Below are 15,568 nucleotides of genomic sequence, written 5' to 3'. Positions count from 1 at the left end.
AAAAATTATGATTTTGGGGAGTTCCCTTCATGGCTCGGTGGTTAAGGAACCTGACTAGTAACCACGAAGTTGTGGGTTTGATCCCTGGCCTCGCTCAGTGGGTTAAGGATTCCCCCGTTGCTGTGAGCTGTGGTGTAGGTCACAGATGCAGCTCGGATCTGGCGTGGCTGTGGCTGTGGCTGTGGGGTAGGCCGGCAGCTGTAGCTCTGATTCAACCCCTAGCCTGGGAACCTCCCCAGGCCGTGGGTGCGGCTCCAAAAAAAGCAAAAAAAAAAAAAAAAAAAATTACGATTTTTGAATTTTGGGAATTCTTGTCAATGTAGTATCTCACTCTTCATACTAAAGATACAGCAATAAAAAAAACTTAAAGGAGGAAAATCCACCCAATTATAAGAAAATCCCCTTGTTTCTTCCCTAATTCTTTGCCACTAAGGGGATAAGACCACTACATGATCTTTATTTTGATTGACATATGGCACCACTGAAATAGAGAATCTTTCTAAAAACTACTCTATTCTCCTTGAATCTAGTCCCCACAACGTTTTTTGCTTTTGAAATTTTAACTAATACATTCCTTAAAGCCAAAATCTAAGAAAAACTTTGAGTTTCCAGTGGGGCTGACGAGGATCCATGAGAATGTGGGTTCAATCCCTGGCCTCGGTCAGTGGGTAAAGAATCCAGCATTGCCCCAAGCTGTGGCATAGGTCACAGATGTGGCTTGGATCTGACACTGCTATGGCTACAGTATAGGCCAGCAGCTGCGGCTCTAATTCGACCCCTAGCCTAGGAACTTCCATATGCCTCAGGTGCAGCCACATAGAAAAGAAATTTTCTTTTAAATCTAAGAAAAATTTAAATATAATACCATGCAAAAGGGAACAAAAAAGACAGAGAAACCTCTAGGTCAGAATATACCGGAAATGTGAGTCATACTAATAATATTTGGTAAACTCTCCATGGAAATAAAATCCCATGAGCAGAATTATGACACCTAACTCTCTAAGTGTTCTTGAAATTATAGGGTTTTTTCATCCAGGACTGTATCAGGACGCTGACATTTTCAACAAGGTCTAAATAGCATAAATGTTTTCTAGATAATATTTTTTGAGCCAGATGAAAAAGACTTAGAACTCAAGTACCTATGACTCTCTCAAGGATTCTTGAATTTCTTGACAGAAGAGCATGTTTAACCAACCCATCTAGTTGTCTACAGGAGTATATTCACATACACAAACTCTACATAAAAACATACTGAATAATTTTGAACGGCTGTTTCAGAGCTTGGTACAGAACAGCCCTAAAATACGTACAAGCTGTTTAACACTCTTGGACTTCAGTTATTTGATGCTTATAAAACATTTACCGAGCCCCTCCTTTCGTGAATGCCGCCAAGGCTTTTAAAAGTGCCCTAGGCCCCAGGAACACTCGCTTTACTCTAACCTCAGAGATCAGTCATTTAAGTCCAATAAAAACCCATCAGAAATGATCATCATCACCTTTAGGAGGTTATCATACAGGGAAACACAAAACAAAACGTGCATAAAGGTGAAGAAAAAAGTGTGTCTTTAAGAGATGGCAGCAAATATAATATAAATTCAATCCAGGTTCAAAGGAACTAGCGCTCACAGATATGTTAGGGCTAAGTGCTGACATCTGAGTAGGGTCTAGGTAGAATATGAGATATGGTCTAAGGCTATTAGGGAAGTATTACTCATATGTGATAAAGATATGATGGCTGTATAGGAAAATAGCCTTATTTAGGTAGTTATAAACTTTGAAGTACTGAGGACACGAATGCACGATACTTACCTATAATTCCCTTTGAAATGGTTCAGTAAAATAGCAAATGGTATATATATAATAACAGTAGATAAGGCAAATATGGCCACATGTTAACAACTTTTGAATAGAGAATATATGTGTGGACACTATCATCACCCTTCTACATTCTGTATGTATGATTATTTCTGTAATTTCTTTAATTCATGGGCTTATTTTGTTTCTATTTTTTTTTTTTTCCAAATCCTGCCAGGCATAAAAGCTTTAAGACTAATTCAAAAAGTTCCCTTTCTGAATTTTTTTTTTTTTTTTTTTTTTAGGGCCACACTTGTGGCATATGGAGGTTCCCAGGCTAGGGGTCGAATCAGAACTGCAATCACTGGCCTACACCACAGCCACAGCAATGCCAGATCCTTAACTCACTGAGCGAGGCCAGGGATCGAACCCGCAACCTCATGGTTTCTAGTCAGATTCGTTTCCACTTCACCACAATGAGAAACTCCCCCTTTCTGAGTTAATCAGGTTTTTTTCTTGACTTCAGGATAGCTGAGAGATAAATGTAATCCTCAAACTAGCTGCTATGACAATAGTGTCCCTTCCTCTAAATAGCTTCTAGTGTCTTTCCATTTTCAATAGTTTAATCTTTGCTCTGTATTTTATGTGTTGTCATGATAAGACATCTCAAATTATTCTTAAAAGTGAGCAGGTTATAAACAAAAAGGAAAGACTTGAGGATATTACGTTTATTTCATTTTTAGAAGAAAACACTTAGAGGAACATGAAAATAATCTTCATATTTTAAAAGATTTTTCTATAGAATATTTCCAAATTAATTCTATGCTGCTCCAGGATCAATGAGTGGAAAATTCAGGAAGACAGATTATGATTTATCATTAGCAAGATTTTCTAGATAATTCATTATCCATAACTAGAACTTTGTTACTCAGGAAAGCTCTGTGCCATCCCTAGGAACTTTCCAAATACTACAGAAGAAAGTAAAACTATGGGCCCAAAACAGTATAGGAAAAAATATTAAAAAAAAAAAAATTAAAAAGTATTTGATTGCCTATTTATCTACCTAAATAGCTATTTACTTATGAAAATCTCAGGGGCAGTCTGCTGACCAAAATCTAAATTACAACAAATGTGAAAAACCCTCAGCAATTTTTTGGAAAACAAATAAGTGTGAAACTGATTGATTAATTAATGCCATCTCCCTTTTACTATATAGTAGTTTCACTAAAATGCCTGGAAAGTTTCAATTACTGGCTCCTTAAGAAAATGTACTTCATCATCTGGCAGTGATAAATTCAGGTTCTTCTGTTGTTTCTTCCCCCCAAAACCTAATGAGTTATTAGAAAAACATAAGCAGTGATTCTGTTAAAGCAATGTTAAATTTTATAGACATAAGGAGCAGAGATTTAATTCTAACCTGAAAGTGGCTTTCTATGCATGTTCAAAATTGCATCACCCAACCTAATGCCAACGCTATCAATCATCATCAAAACTTGACCTAGACTGACCAATAAAAGTGGCACACTTTATCCTCCTACATCATAATACAACCACTGTGAGGTGATCACTGTCTAAGATGAATTATGAGTAGGCAGCTACTTTAAAAAGACAACTTAAAGCAGCAAGCGGCATCCCTTGACATAGAAACACAGGATGAAAGTCGCAAGAAAAAGCCTACCGAAGGTCACCAAGCACAATTAAGTGTGAAACTGACTGAGTGCACACATGCACACACAGTTCCAGGGGGAGTAGCCTGGAAGATTTCAATGCTTTTCATTCATCCTGGCCGGATGATTGCTGTCTGCTCTCTACACTGGCTTGTCCTGACACTATTAGTTCTCAGACACCATGTTGATGCGGCACGACTTTTCACACCCAAAGAGCATGGTAACTGGCCCTAAAGCAAACCGTAGAAAGGCCCATTATCAATTAACAGTTCTCTGCTGAAGCGCTCCAAAACACAGGTGCTTGAGGTGGAAAACAAGTGACTCTGAAATTAAACTACCGAGAGCCAGTTTGCATGGCCAGACTCCACAGAGCCACGAAGACTGCCAAGTATTTTTTCCTACAGTTTCAGGTGTTCATAAAGCTCCCGAGGCACACTTCCTCTGCTAATCCTGTGCCTGCTGATGAGCGCTTACCTCCAGCTCCACCCCCTCATTCTCCACCCACCAAGCAGGGAAAGCAGATGCCAGCCCTCCTTTACTCCTCCAGATGAGCATAAACCATGGAAAGCACAGGGAGAGTAAAGATGGAACATGCCATTCCCCTTTTCTAGAGGATCCTGTTGATAGGGAATACACAGGCACAACCGTTCTGGACTCAAGGGCGTGAGTTTGGCATCACACCTGCCTGTGTAGACAAATAATTCGGCCACCATAATATCATGCACTGGGGTTAACCAATTCTCCTTGTGGATTTCTCAATGATGATATTCACAACGCAATGAAAACAAGTTAGACTCATTGAACTCAATACGTAACTTGGAAAAACTCTACCTGACCTTGAATGTGACAGCGTTAAGAATCTCTGAACACAGTTGAGATGGGATACGGCATGAGAGCAAATAAGCGAGGAATAAGAATGTGAATAGAAATTAGCATGTTATTTGCCACAGCCTTGGAAATACAGATGCTATTCCTAGAAAGCTTCCTACTATCAAAAGAAAAAAAAAAACCTATTTTTAAAAGAAATCATGAAGTCAGAAAAAGGTTGTGAAGTAATCTACCAGAGACTAAGCCTCTATCAGATAATCAGCGAGTGCAAAGAAATAGCACAAGTGAAATACGGCGACAATTAAGAATAGTCCAATATTGTTTTTAAAAACAACTTCTGAAAAGTAGAACAGACAAAATATCTACCAGGCTGCAAAATATATCTACAGAAAGTTAGTTAAACATGTCATCAGAATTCTCTTGCATTTGACACACACGCAGAGTAAGTTGCACCTGCTCCATTATTTCTCCCTTGCAATGATCTCTATCTCCCTTCCGGTCATCCAGGGGCAGCTCGGGAGTCCGTGTTCTCTCTTCTCTACCTTACCCTTTCATGGGTCACATCAATTCCTAAACACCCAAAAGCTCTCAAACTCTGGGTCCCTCTTGCTGTTGCTCTAGAAAAGGTCTGTGTAGATCTCAACCACGCTGCTTCGATCTCACACTTTCTCGTGCAACCACTGCCATTATACCCACCTGTACAGCCCCCTCGCCCGACTGACAGAGTGCCTGGCCCAAATGCACAGTGGGCATTTCTGTCTCTCTGCTAAAAACCACTCACTGGCCTTTCTCAATGCAGACTCTGCAAGATTCCAGAGCCCTCCTATCCCGGCCCCAGTCTCTGGGGAACCTTGAGATGCAGCTCACCCCAGCTGCATCCTAACTGAAGCTATGAGGACTCTCTGCAGAATCCCCAACACTCCAAGGGGATACCCCCTTCCATATCTTCCAACCTGACCGCCCTCTATCTAGAAGGTGCCTTCCCACTTCTGCTTGGAAGCAGTGCAGTACAATCATTAAGAACGTGGCCTTTGAAGCTAGACGTTGTCTCAGGCCCATGCTCCATCACCTACAAGCTACATGTTTCTATTTCTGGGCCTCAGTTTCTTTGGCCGTAAAATGGAGATGAATACCAACATCACAGGGTTCCTGTGAGGACAGAGAAAGTGGCAACATAAAGACATGGCACTGGTGGGGGCCTCAAAGATAACAGCCAGAAGCAGTGCTCCTTCCTAGTTTTTTTTTTGGGGGGGGGGAGGCCTGGATTAAGCATAAGGATAAACTCTGAGGCATCTTTCTTAACCACACTGAGGATGAGCCGATCCCTTTCTCAAGGGATGTTCCTCCCCAGAACCTTTTGTCAATTACCGCATTTAGCACATCACTCTGTAATAATGTTTAATTACTTATATCACCTGCAATGCAGGATATTCCTTCAGGATTAAAAGCATGGCAAATACATGTTGATCAGTACACACATAATCATTCCTTTACCTTGCTACTTTGGTTGAAAAGTCTCTTCAGAAAAGCTTAAATTATATACAAACAACATTAGCCAAATGTATAATGGGGCTCAGAGAGGTCACTGTGTGAAAGGAATTGTAATGCCTAGCTGTAGAGTACTTAAGAAAATATATGCACGAAGTAAAAAATAATAAATAACGGTCATTCATATAACCCTATTTTCACAACAGTTCTGTGTGGTAGATACTACCCCCCTTATAGACGAGGAAACTGAGGATTAGAGGGATCAGGTGACAACCCGGTGGTCACACAGAATTCTACAGGATCTGACTTCCTGGGCCAGTTTCTTTCAAATCAATCACCTCTAAGCCCTAATCATTTCCAGGTGAAAGAGTCAGAGATCTCTTTGTCTTTTTTACCCTGAAGTTTTTTTTAAAGTCATCTACAATCATTCTGTATGGTCCAAATACAGAGACCGGGCGGGGGGGCCTGAGAAGGAAGGGCCTTCTCAGTCTGCAGCGGCATATGCAAGCCCACTTCCTGGACCCTGTAGAGCACAGACAAACATGGGAAGGATGCCTGATGACTCAGAGCCTCTTCCAAACCAGAAGCGTAGCTATGATACTCCTTGAGTCAATGGTAAGAAAGAGAAAGCACTCACCACGAAGCTGGGACTGTCCCTCTATGTAATTCCACGCTGCAAAAGCGAGATGTTCCAGCACTCTGCATGTCTCCTCTTCTGTATGCGACCAAAGGTAGAGACACTAGTGGTCCCCAACGTGCATGGAACTTTGGTAACAGAAGAAAGGCTAACCTGTCTACACAACTGAAATCATGTGATGGACAAAACCGGGAGAATCACTTAGAATTCTCTTACTTCTGGTGGAAAGAACTAAGGAAAACTGGCTTGAGGAAGAAACAAAGGAAGTTGGTCTTGGCTCATGTTACAGCAACATCCCCAGATACATGTATGAGGCTCTGGGAACAGTTTGATTCCAGCCTCACCTGATGCCACCAGGATCCTCCTCAGCTCTACTCCCTCCCAACTGGGTCTGTTTTGAAACCCCACGTGGTTCCCAGGTGGCTGGAGCCCTTCCAAGCTTCATATCCACACATGTCCACAGCAGGAGGAGAGCAAACAAAACTGCCCCTACAAATGTCCCAACACATCATCCAGGTCCCGAGGGACTTGCCCCATTGGGAACTCACCACTATGGCCAAAGGGATGGGAGAGTCTGAGTGACTCAACCCTCCAAACCAGATGACTGGAAAAGGGAAAAGGAGAAAAGGTGGTTTCTCAAGGGGTCTTTAAGGCCACAGGAAGAGGGAGAAGGACAGCTGTGCAGGATAAAATCAATTAATGCTACACCACACCAGAAAGAACAAGGTTTATTTCCTAAATTTGCTCCTCCAATCATTAGCTCTTGCACTCAATTAAAATTCAATTGCTATATTTACCACTGAATCTGCAACCCATTCACACTAGTAATGATGGCTGTCGTCATATTTAAAATCAGAGTAACAACCTCTAATATTAACCAAGGACTGCACACTTTGGACCTAGATACTCTTTTAGGCACTTCATTTCTCACCTAACCTCGATTTCTAGATGAGGAAACTGAAGCTCAAAGAGGTTAAATAGCTTGCCCAAGATCACATACTTTTAAGGAGGAATTCAACCTGAGATGCAACTCAGAAACCATGTCCTTATCCAAAACACCACACTACTGCTTCTCAATACAGTTCTCACCAGATTCAATGACCCAGCTCTAAACCAATGTTTTAAATTCCTTTAGACAGTGTCTGTCCTGAACCTTAACACATAGCAACTACCCTCTTGCTACTGAAATCAGCTGGAACAACCTTCAGCTAGCTGTGATGCTCTTTGATTCAAAATAAACTCAAAATGGCTTGAAGACTTAAATATAAGACAAGACACCAGCAAACTCCTGGAAGAGAACATAGGCAAAACATTCTCTGACATCAACCGTACAAATGTTTTCTCAGGTCAGTCTCCCAAAGCAACAGAAATAAAAGCAAACATAAACCAATGGGACCTCATCAAACTGACAAGCTTTTGCACACAGCAAAGGAAACCAAAAAGAAACCAAAAAGACAACTTACAGAATGGGATAAAATAGTTTCAAATGATGCAGCTGACAAGGGCTTAATCTCTAGAATATATAAGCAACTTATACAACTCAACAGCAAAAAAAACCAACAACCCAATGGAAAAATGGGCAAAAGATCTGAATAGACATTTCTCCAAGAAAGATATTCAGATGGCCAACAAGCACATGAAAAAATGCTCAACATCACTGATTATTAGAGAAATGCAAATCAAAACTACCACGAGATACCACCTCACACCAGTCAGAATGGCCATCATTAATAAATCCACAAATAACAAATGCTGGAGGCAGTGTGGAGAAAAGGGAACCCTCCCACACTGTTGGTGGGAATGTAAATTGGTACAACCACTATGGAGAACAGTATGGAGATACCTTAGAAATCTATACATAGATCTACCATATGACCCAGCAATCCCACTCTTGGGCATATATCCGGACAAAACTTTCCTTGAAAAAGACACATGCAGCCGCATGTTCATTGCAGCACTATTCACAATAGCCAAGAAGTGGAAACAACCCAAATGTCCATCGTCAAATGATTTGGATGGAATACTACTCAGCCATAAAAAAGAACAAAATAATGCCATTTGCAGCAATGTGGATGGAACTAGAGACTCTCGTACTGAGTGAAGTCAGAAAGAGAAAGAGAAAGACAAATACCATATGATATCACTTAGATCTGGAATCTAATATATACAGCACAAATGAACCTTTCTACAGAAAAGAAAATCACGGACTTGCAGAATAGACTTGTGGTTGCTGGGGGAGGGAGGGAAAGGGAGTAGGATGGATGGCATGCTTGGGTTTAATAGATGCCGACTATTGCCTTTGGAATGGATTAGCAATGAGATCCTGCTGTGTAGCACTGGGAACTAGGTCCGGTCACTTGCAATGGTGCATGATAATGTGAGGGAAAAAATGTGTACATCTATGTGTAACTGGGTCACCACACTGTACCGCGGAAAACTGACAGAGCACTGTAAACCAGTTATAATGGAAAAAAATAAAAATCATGATATATAAAAAAATAGAAACGAAAACATATCACCTCACATTTGCCAGGTGCTTTACAACACTTGAAACAACAGCCGTGACATCCGTGGGTAGCAGGAAGCAGGCCTTCATACCCACTCGGTGCTGCCAAGGGAAGAAACGGACTGCATCACTCATCGGGACGGCAGCAGCCTGATTTCTGTTACTCACTAGAAATGGTCTCATTCCAGAAAAATCCCATGTGTTTCTGCACTGCAAAGGTGCCAACAGACAGCTCAGTAGGAAATGTTTCCAAACAGCAAAGGCGTTCAACAGAAAATGACAATCTGAACAGAGGAACTGAAAAGCCTTTATATGCAGGATGGAAGTGAGCAAATGGACAGATCCTGCTGCAATGCGAAAAAAGGAATAGAATTAATCATTTTAACATCCCTGAGAGGGAAGAGTTTTTTTTTTAAATGACATTTCTTAAGCAAAGAAGTCAACTAACAAGATTTGACTTTTTGTTCATTGTTACCAGAAAACCAGAAAAGGATCTATCTTTTTGAAAAGCAGGGAAGCAGGTGATTTTTCAGAATGACACACAAACATAAGCCCAAAGGCAGAGAGAAGTGGTGATGGTTCTTAAAAGGGCGCCCAAGCTTCTCCCACCTCAGAGCAGGGAGAAGACCGAGCAGGTTCAAGCCAGGACTCCACCTCCATCAGGAACTTTGTTCAGGATAGTTGACCCTTGAACAACGGGGTTGGGGGTGGGGGGCCTCCCTGCAGCTGAAAAATCTGTGTATCTGAACAGCCAGCCCCCCGTACACACGTTTCCTCTGTATCTGAGGTTCTGCATCTGCGCAACCAACCAACCGGGAATCACGGATCGTGTAACACTTAACTGAAGAAGAAATCCGCTCCAAGTGGACCCACACAGTTCAAACCCTGGTTGTTCAAGGGCCAACTCCATGTAACCATCCTGAGAGCCAGCATTGCAGTCAACCTCAAGGTCTCTCTCTCCTGACTCCTGAACGAATTCAAGTTACGAAACCCAGTTGCCATCCCCGTGTGATCTGTTTTTCCATCAAAGTGTAGAAAGTGCTCGGGACAATTCTAATTTTTGTTGACATAGTTCGAATTGAAATCAATACCCTATGAACAGTGGGGAAAGAGTTTGATACTAGAAGCTCAAGGGAACCCTGAAAGGCAAAATTATAAATCCTTCTAGAGTTCCCAAAATGTGTGCTTTTCGCCATCTCATACATTAAAAGAAAAACCATTCATTCGTGTTGATAGCCTAACTCATTCCGTGTCCTATACCTTTCCTCTTTCAAAAGATAAACACAGTGTAATTAGATTCCAAGTGACAGATCACTTGTGCTTTGTAACTTTGTATATTCCTTTGGTTTTTCTCCCATGAGTTCATCCTTTTTTCCTGCACATCCACTCAGCAGCGGGACCCCAAACACGCAGCAGACAAGGAAAGCAGAGCGCTGGCAAGTCAGAAGCCCTGAGCTCCAGATCCTGCTCCGTCCCCAACTAAGGAGACCTTGGAGTACCTTTTAACCTCCCCCCCTCCCAGATTTCCTCATCTGATAATCAGGGAAATTGCTCCCTCCTTCACAAGACTGTTATGCAAATCAAATGAGGTCAGTGAGCTGAAGCACTCTCGGAGGTTCAAAATTCCATAAAACATTGGAATACAATGATTACATTGATTACAATATGTATTACTATCCCTATATGAAAAGGTGCCAAGAAAACATGGATCGGAAATTCACTATTTATGAACTAAGGCAGACAGGGAGCACACACAGAGAGAGATTTTTCATTTTAAGTTGATTGAAAATTTAATTAAACCTATATCCTGTTAAAATTTATATTCACCACACCAGGAATTACTATTTCTCCAAATTAATGTTCTACTCCCCCTTTTATTTAACCTTATTTTTTTTTTTATTTTATTGTTTTTGTCTTTTGTCTTTTTAGGGCTGCACTCACGGCACATGGAGGTTCCCAGGCTAGAGGTCAAATCAGAGCTGTAACCACCAGCCTACACCACAGCCACAGCAACGCGGGATCCGAGTTGCACCTGTGACCTACACCACAGCTTGCAGCAATGCCAGATCCTCAACCCACTGAGTGAAGCCAGGGATCGAATCTGCATCCTCATGGATACTAGCCAGATTCGTTTCCACTGAGCCACAACGGGAACTCACTTTTTTACCTTAAAATTTTTTAACTGCATGAATTGTCCAAGTTCCATCACTTAACAATCTAGGATCTGTAAACAGGGGCAATAATAAGATGTACGTGGTGGAGCTGATATGAGAATTGAGTCAATACTTGCAAAGCACTTAGGAGCACACGGGCACACAGCCACCACTGCGTGAATGCTTGCTCTGTTGTGCTGCTGCGGAGCAACAGTCCAATCTGGGGGTCAGACCACTGTTGCAATTTCTACTAGACACATGATTGCAGGTGCAGGTGTGCTCATCTCTATCACGAGGGAAACAAAAGTATACCTCATAGGGCTGTTCTGACGATTAAAAAAATCTATTTCCAGGGTTTGGAATGGAAATGCTATAAATTCGGTTGTGATGACTGTTGCACACCTATGAATGTAATACAATTTATTCGGTAAAAAAAATATAGACAGATAGCTATCTCCACACTGAAGATATCTGCCACCTTAAAAGTACACAGTAAGTGGTGGCATTATTGGTGGCTTTGCTTAGGGTAATAATGTTTAATAATAATAATACTGGTAAACTTGGTAAATAAATTATGAAAAAAGCACCTTAACGTCTTATTTTTTGCTGGTTTATTTTGGCCAAATACAGTTGCAAGTAGATAGAGAACAGCATCAATCCTGGAAGTAGCAAAAATGTACGTGATTTTATTTATTTGTTTGTTTGTTTGTTTGTTTATTTAGTCTTTTTAGGGCAGCACCCAAAGCATATGGAGGTTCCCAGGCTAGGGGTCGAATCGGAGATACAGCTTCTGGCCTACACCAAAGCCACAGCAACGCAGGATCTGAGCCACGTCTGTGACTGACACCACAGCTTATGGCAACGTCGGATTCTTAACCCAATGAGCAAGGCCAGGGATCGAACCAGCATCCTCAGGAACACTAGTCAGGTTTGTCAGCTGCTGAGCCACAACAGGAAGTGGTATATACAGAATCAAGTTCTCATCTGCAATCCCAAGTTTGTTTCAGACTTCCCACTATCAAAACTTTTAAAAAGCCAGAAATACAATTACCCTTAAGAAGTATACAGTTTATTCCTTTACATTCTCTGTATAACCTCAACTCACCTACAATGCTACCTTTGTCTAATCAATCTCGCATGCAATGCTGTTCCACTGAACAAAGCCATGTATTTCTACACAATTTTTATGACTACTCCGTCTCTGTCAACACTATTTCGTGCAAATTCAGCTGAAAAATGAAGAGCTTTAAAAAGTCAAGACTCTTCTTTCATTTTTCATTTCCCCAATTCATTTTCATTTTCCATTTCCCCAAAAGAGAGGGGGGGGGGAGAAAGAACAACCAATGAACATTTTTTAAAAACTAGGAGGAAAGGTCAAAGAGTAGCAAAAAATCCTTCAAAGTTGCGGAGGCATTTTCCCAGCCAGCAGCTTAGAGGACTGGCCACTTCACCTGGAATTCTATCCGATTCCTCTCTGTCTTCATTGCTTCAGTTCACGGCCACAGACAAACGTGCCACTGCCTCTTTATGAGGAGGCTTGGTTTTCAGTTCCTGGTAATTCGCATCACACATTATCTTCCATCACTTTTTTGGACCTCAAGACAGTTAAAATCACAGCTTGCCAGAGAAAAGAGGAATTTTATACACCATGTTCTTATACCCATTTCCCTTTGTACAGACTTCCAAGTGGGCAGGTATTTGATGACGCAGAGACTGCTGATGTCCAGAAGACCACAAAGTAACCAAGAGAGAAGCCACCATGCCTTCTCCCTCCCGGGGACAGGATGGCTGCCCCATACGTGCTGCATTTCAGCACCCGATTCCTTAGGTCTCTACTTCAAGTTTGTGCTATTCATTCCCATTGCCAAGCAAACCAATCCACTGCTCAGTTTTTATTTTATAATCAAAATATTACATCTTAGAGAGTAAGTAAAGAAGTCTTTATTTGATCAAACAGCCTTTTGAGGAAATACTAACACCTGAATGAGAAGCCTAAGAGCAAACACCTCAATATCTTTAAATTTTTCCCTTCTTATGTGCTTATTTTCACAATGCAATTATGTCAGCAGGGGTTCAAATAAGGTCACCTAACTAACCTGACTCTTTTCTGGCTTCTTAGACACAAGAAGTTTAACTTTATGCCCAATCACTTCAAAATAAATGAACATAATTTTTCCAAGAATGATTTCTGTCCCCTATGACACACGGGTGTTTGCTGTACATCCATGCAATGAGAGTAGATAAACATGAGGACAACTTACATGTGACAATTATTGAAATCCAACAACCTAACACGTATCCACTGAAATACAACCAATAGGGGTAACTGAACAACCTCAAACGTTTCGGCCAGTCCTGTCTTCTGCCAGGCCACCTACCCAAGCAGCAAGAGAGCCAACAAAGTATCCTCAACTCCCCAAGATCGGGTGACTTTTAGGTGTGGAGAAACCTAGAGTTCAGTCCTCAGGCCTGAGAGCCCCACAAGCTCTAAAACACAGAAAATAGGAATCCTGTGCTCCAAGACAACCGAAAGGAGACATCGCCTCTGGTTAAAGATTCCCCTAATACTCTTTTTAACAGAAAAATTACCCACCCTCATCTCATTTGGTCAGTTGTTGCTGCTATGGGGTTTTTGGCTAAACCACCTATGCGTAAAAGCGATACTGAGATCATGCAGCCACGTGTCCTATTTCAAGATAAGAAACAAGAGTATTTGAGGAAACGGTCTCCAATAAAAATAAAAACAAAAAAAAGAAAAAACAATTACCTTTCCGAAGTCACGGACATCAAACAGGTCAAAGGCCTCGAACAGTTCACTCTTTCTCATTCCAAATGTCTCGCAACAGGCCGTGAGGAACGTCCTTATGTTCTTCAAGCAGAGAAACTGAGGAACAGGAAACAGCCGTCAGTACGCAGTGAATCATTCCGAAGGCCACCTACCCTCCGTCCCACCCAGAAGGCTGCCAAATGACGAGGAAGGATGTGCCCTCTTTGGGGGCTGTTCTCGGTCCCTCCCCCAGCAGCACCCACTGATGCCCGCTCTCTCCTGGCACTGAGGACCCAAGTGCAAACAAGGCAGACGGAAGCCGGCCCCTTCATTCTAATACGAGGACACAGACAAGAACAAACTCGGCAACAAAAACAAAAGCATGAGCGTTTTTCTTTTCCTATGGTGATGAGTGCAACAGAGAAAAAGAAATTAAAGCTGGGCGAGGGATCAGGAGTGCCGGGGCAGGGGCAGGGGGGCTTCAGTGAGATGGCTGGAGAAGGTGCCGATGAGAAGAGGACATATAAGTAGATCTGAAGACGGGGAAGGAGCAGCCACGCAGAATTACAGGACAGCGTGTGCGGCCTCGAGTAGCATCCCACGCCACGGCCCTGAGGCAGAAATGTGGGGGGATATTACTGAGGAAGAGGTTCAAGGTGGCTGGAGCCGAGTGTGCGACAGGAGAAATGCAGGAGGTGAGCTGGAAAGGCAATGAGGCCAGATGACAAAAGGCTTTGATGGACAAGCTTTTACGATTCCTGAGATGGGAAGTCACTGGAGGCCCGAGAACAGAGTCGGGGTTGGAAGTGATGTTTTAAAAGTTTTGAATACAGAACGAAAAGGGCTGGAGAAGGATGGAGATGGGAAAACCAGTTGGGAAGCTACCACAATAATCTGGGTGAGAGACAGGTGTTCCATTTTGACTCTTCAGTCGGAGATGCCTATTAGTCATCCCCCGGGAAACGGGGCGGCAGACAACTGGAGGTACACATCTGGAGTGTGGGGCACAGGTGCATACTCCAGCCATAAATCTGAGGGTCTTTAGAGCATGCACAACATTTCTTTGTTTGTTTGTTTGTTTGTTTGTCTTTTTGCTATTTCTTGGGCCGCTCCCGCGGCATATGGAGGTTCCCAGGCTAGGGGTCAAATCGGAGCTGTAGCCACCGGCCTACGCCAGAGCCACAGCAACTCGGGATCCGAGCCACGTCTGCGACCTACACCACAGCTCACAGCAACGCCGGATCGTTAACCCACTGAGCAAGGGCAGGGACCGAACCCGCAACCTCATGGTTCCTAGTCGGATTCGTTAACCACTGCGCCATGATGGGAACTCCTGCACAACATTTTTAACCATGGACTTTTGGAGAAAGACGAGAGAAGGAGGACCCACGGGACCAGGTCATCTTAGATCAGGAAAAGAGGGGGAGCCCACACAGGGACTGAGAAAGAGGGTGAACAGGTTTCCCCGGAAGCTAAGAAAAGAAGGTGTTTCTAGGAAGAAGGCGTGAGTGATAAGCTGCCAGCTGCTGCCACTACTCACATAAGATTTTGACCAAGCACTGTCCATGGAATCTGGCTGTTGAAGGTCATGGGTACACCTTGACAAAAGTGGGGGGGTGAGGCGGGTAAAGGGGGGAGCTGCATGGTGCGGCTTCAAGAGACAATGGGAAGAGAGCAAGCGAAGACCCGATATAGATATCTAGGAGCTTTGCTGCAAAGGGGAGCAGA

At 42.6% G+C, this 15,568-nt stretch overlaps 1 protein-coding gene across 8 annotated transcripts in view; it reads right to left on the bottom strand.

The window, feature by feature from the left end:
* VAV3 (vav guanine nucleotide exchange factor 3) overlaps positions 1–15,568 on the bottom strand; it is a 373,539-nt gene that overhangs the window by 277,877 nt on the left and 80,094 nt on the right. For all 8 annotated transcript variants that reach the window (XR_014844590.1, XR_014844591.1, XM_085023765.1 and 5 more), the window contains exon 2: positions 13,841–13,957. Coding sequence is in view for 6 of the 8 variants with exons in the window: in XM_085023765.1 (XP_084879891.1) it covers positions 13,841–13,957 (117 nt within the window). In the remaining 2 variants the exon portion in view is untranslated. The remainder of the gene's footprint in view (positions 1–13,840; positions 13,958–15,568) is intronic.

Source organism: Sus scrofa, chromosome 4 (assembly GCF_054392235.1).
Source record: "Sus scrofa isolate SSC_HxYL_T2T_F1_AM1 chromosome 4, Sscrofa_HxYL_maternal_Yorkshire_Landrace_v2.0, whole genome shotgun sequence".
Classification (NCBI taxonomy): Eukaryota; Metazoa; Chordata; class Mammalia; order Artiodactyla; family Suidae; genus Sus; species Sus scrofa.
This window is presented reverse-complemented; position numbering and strand designations above follow the sequence as displayed.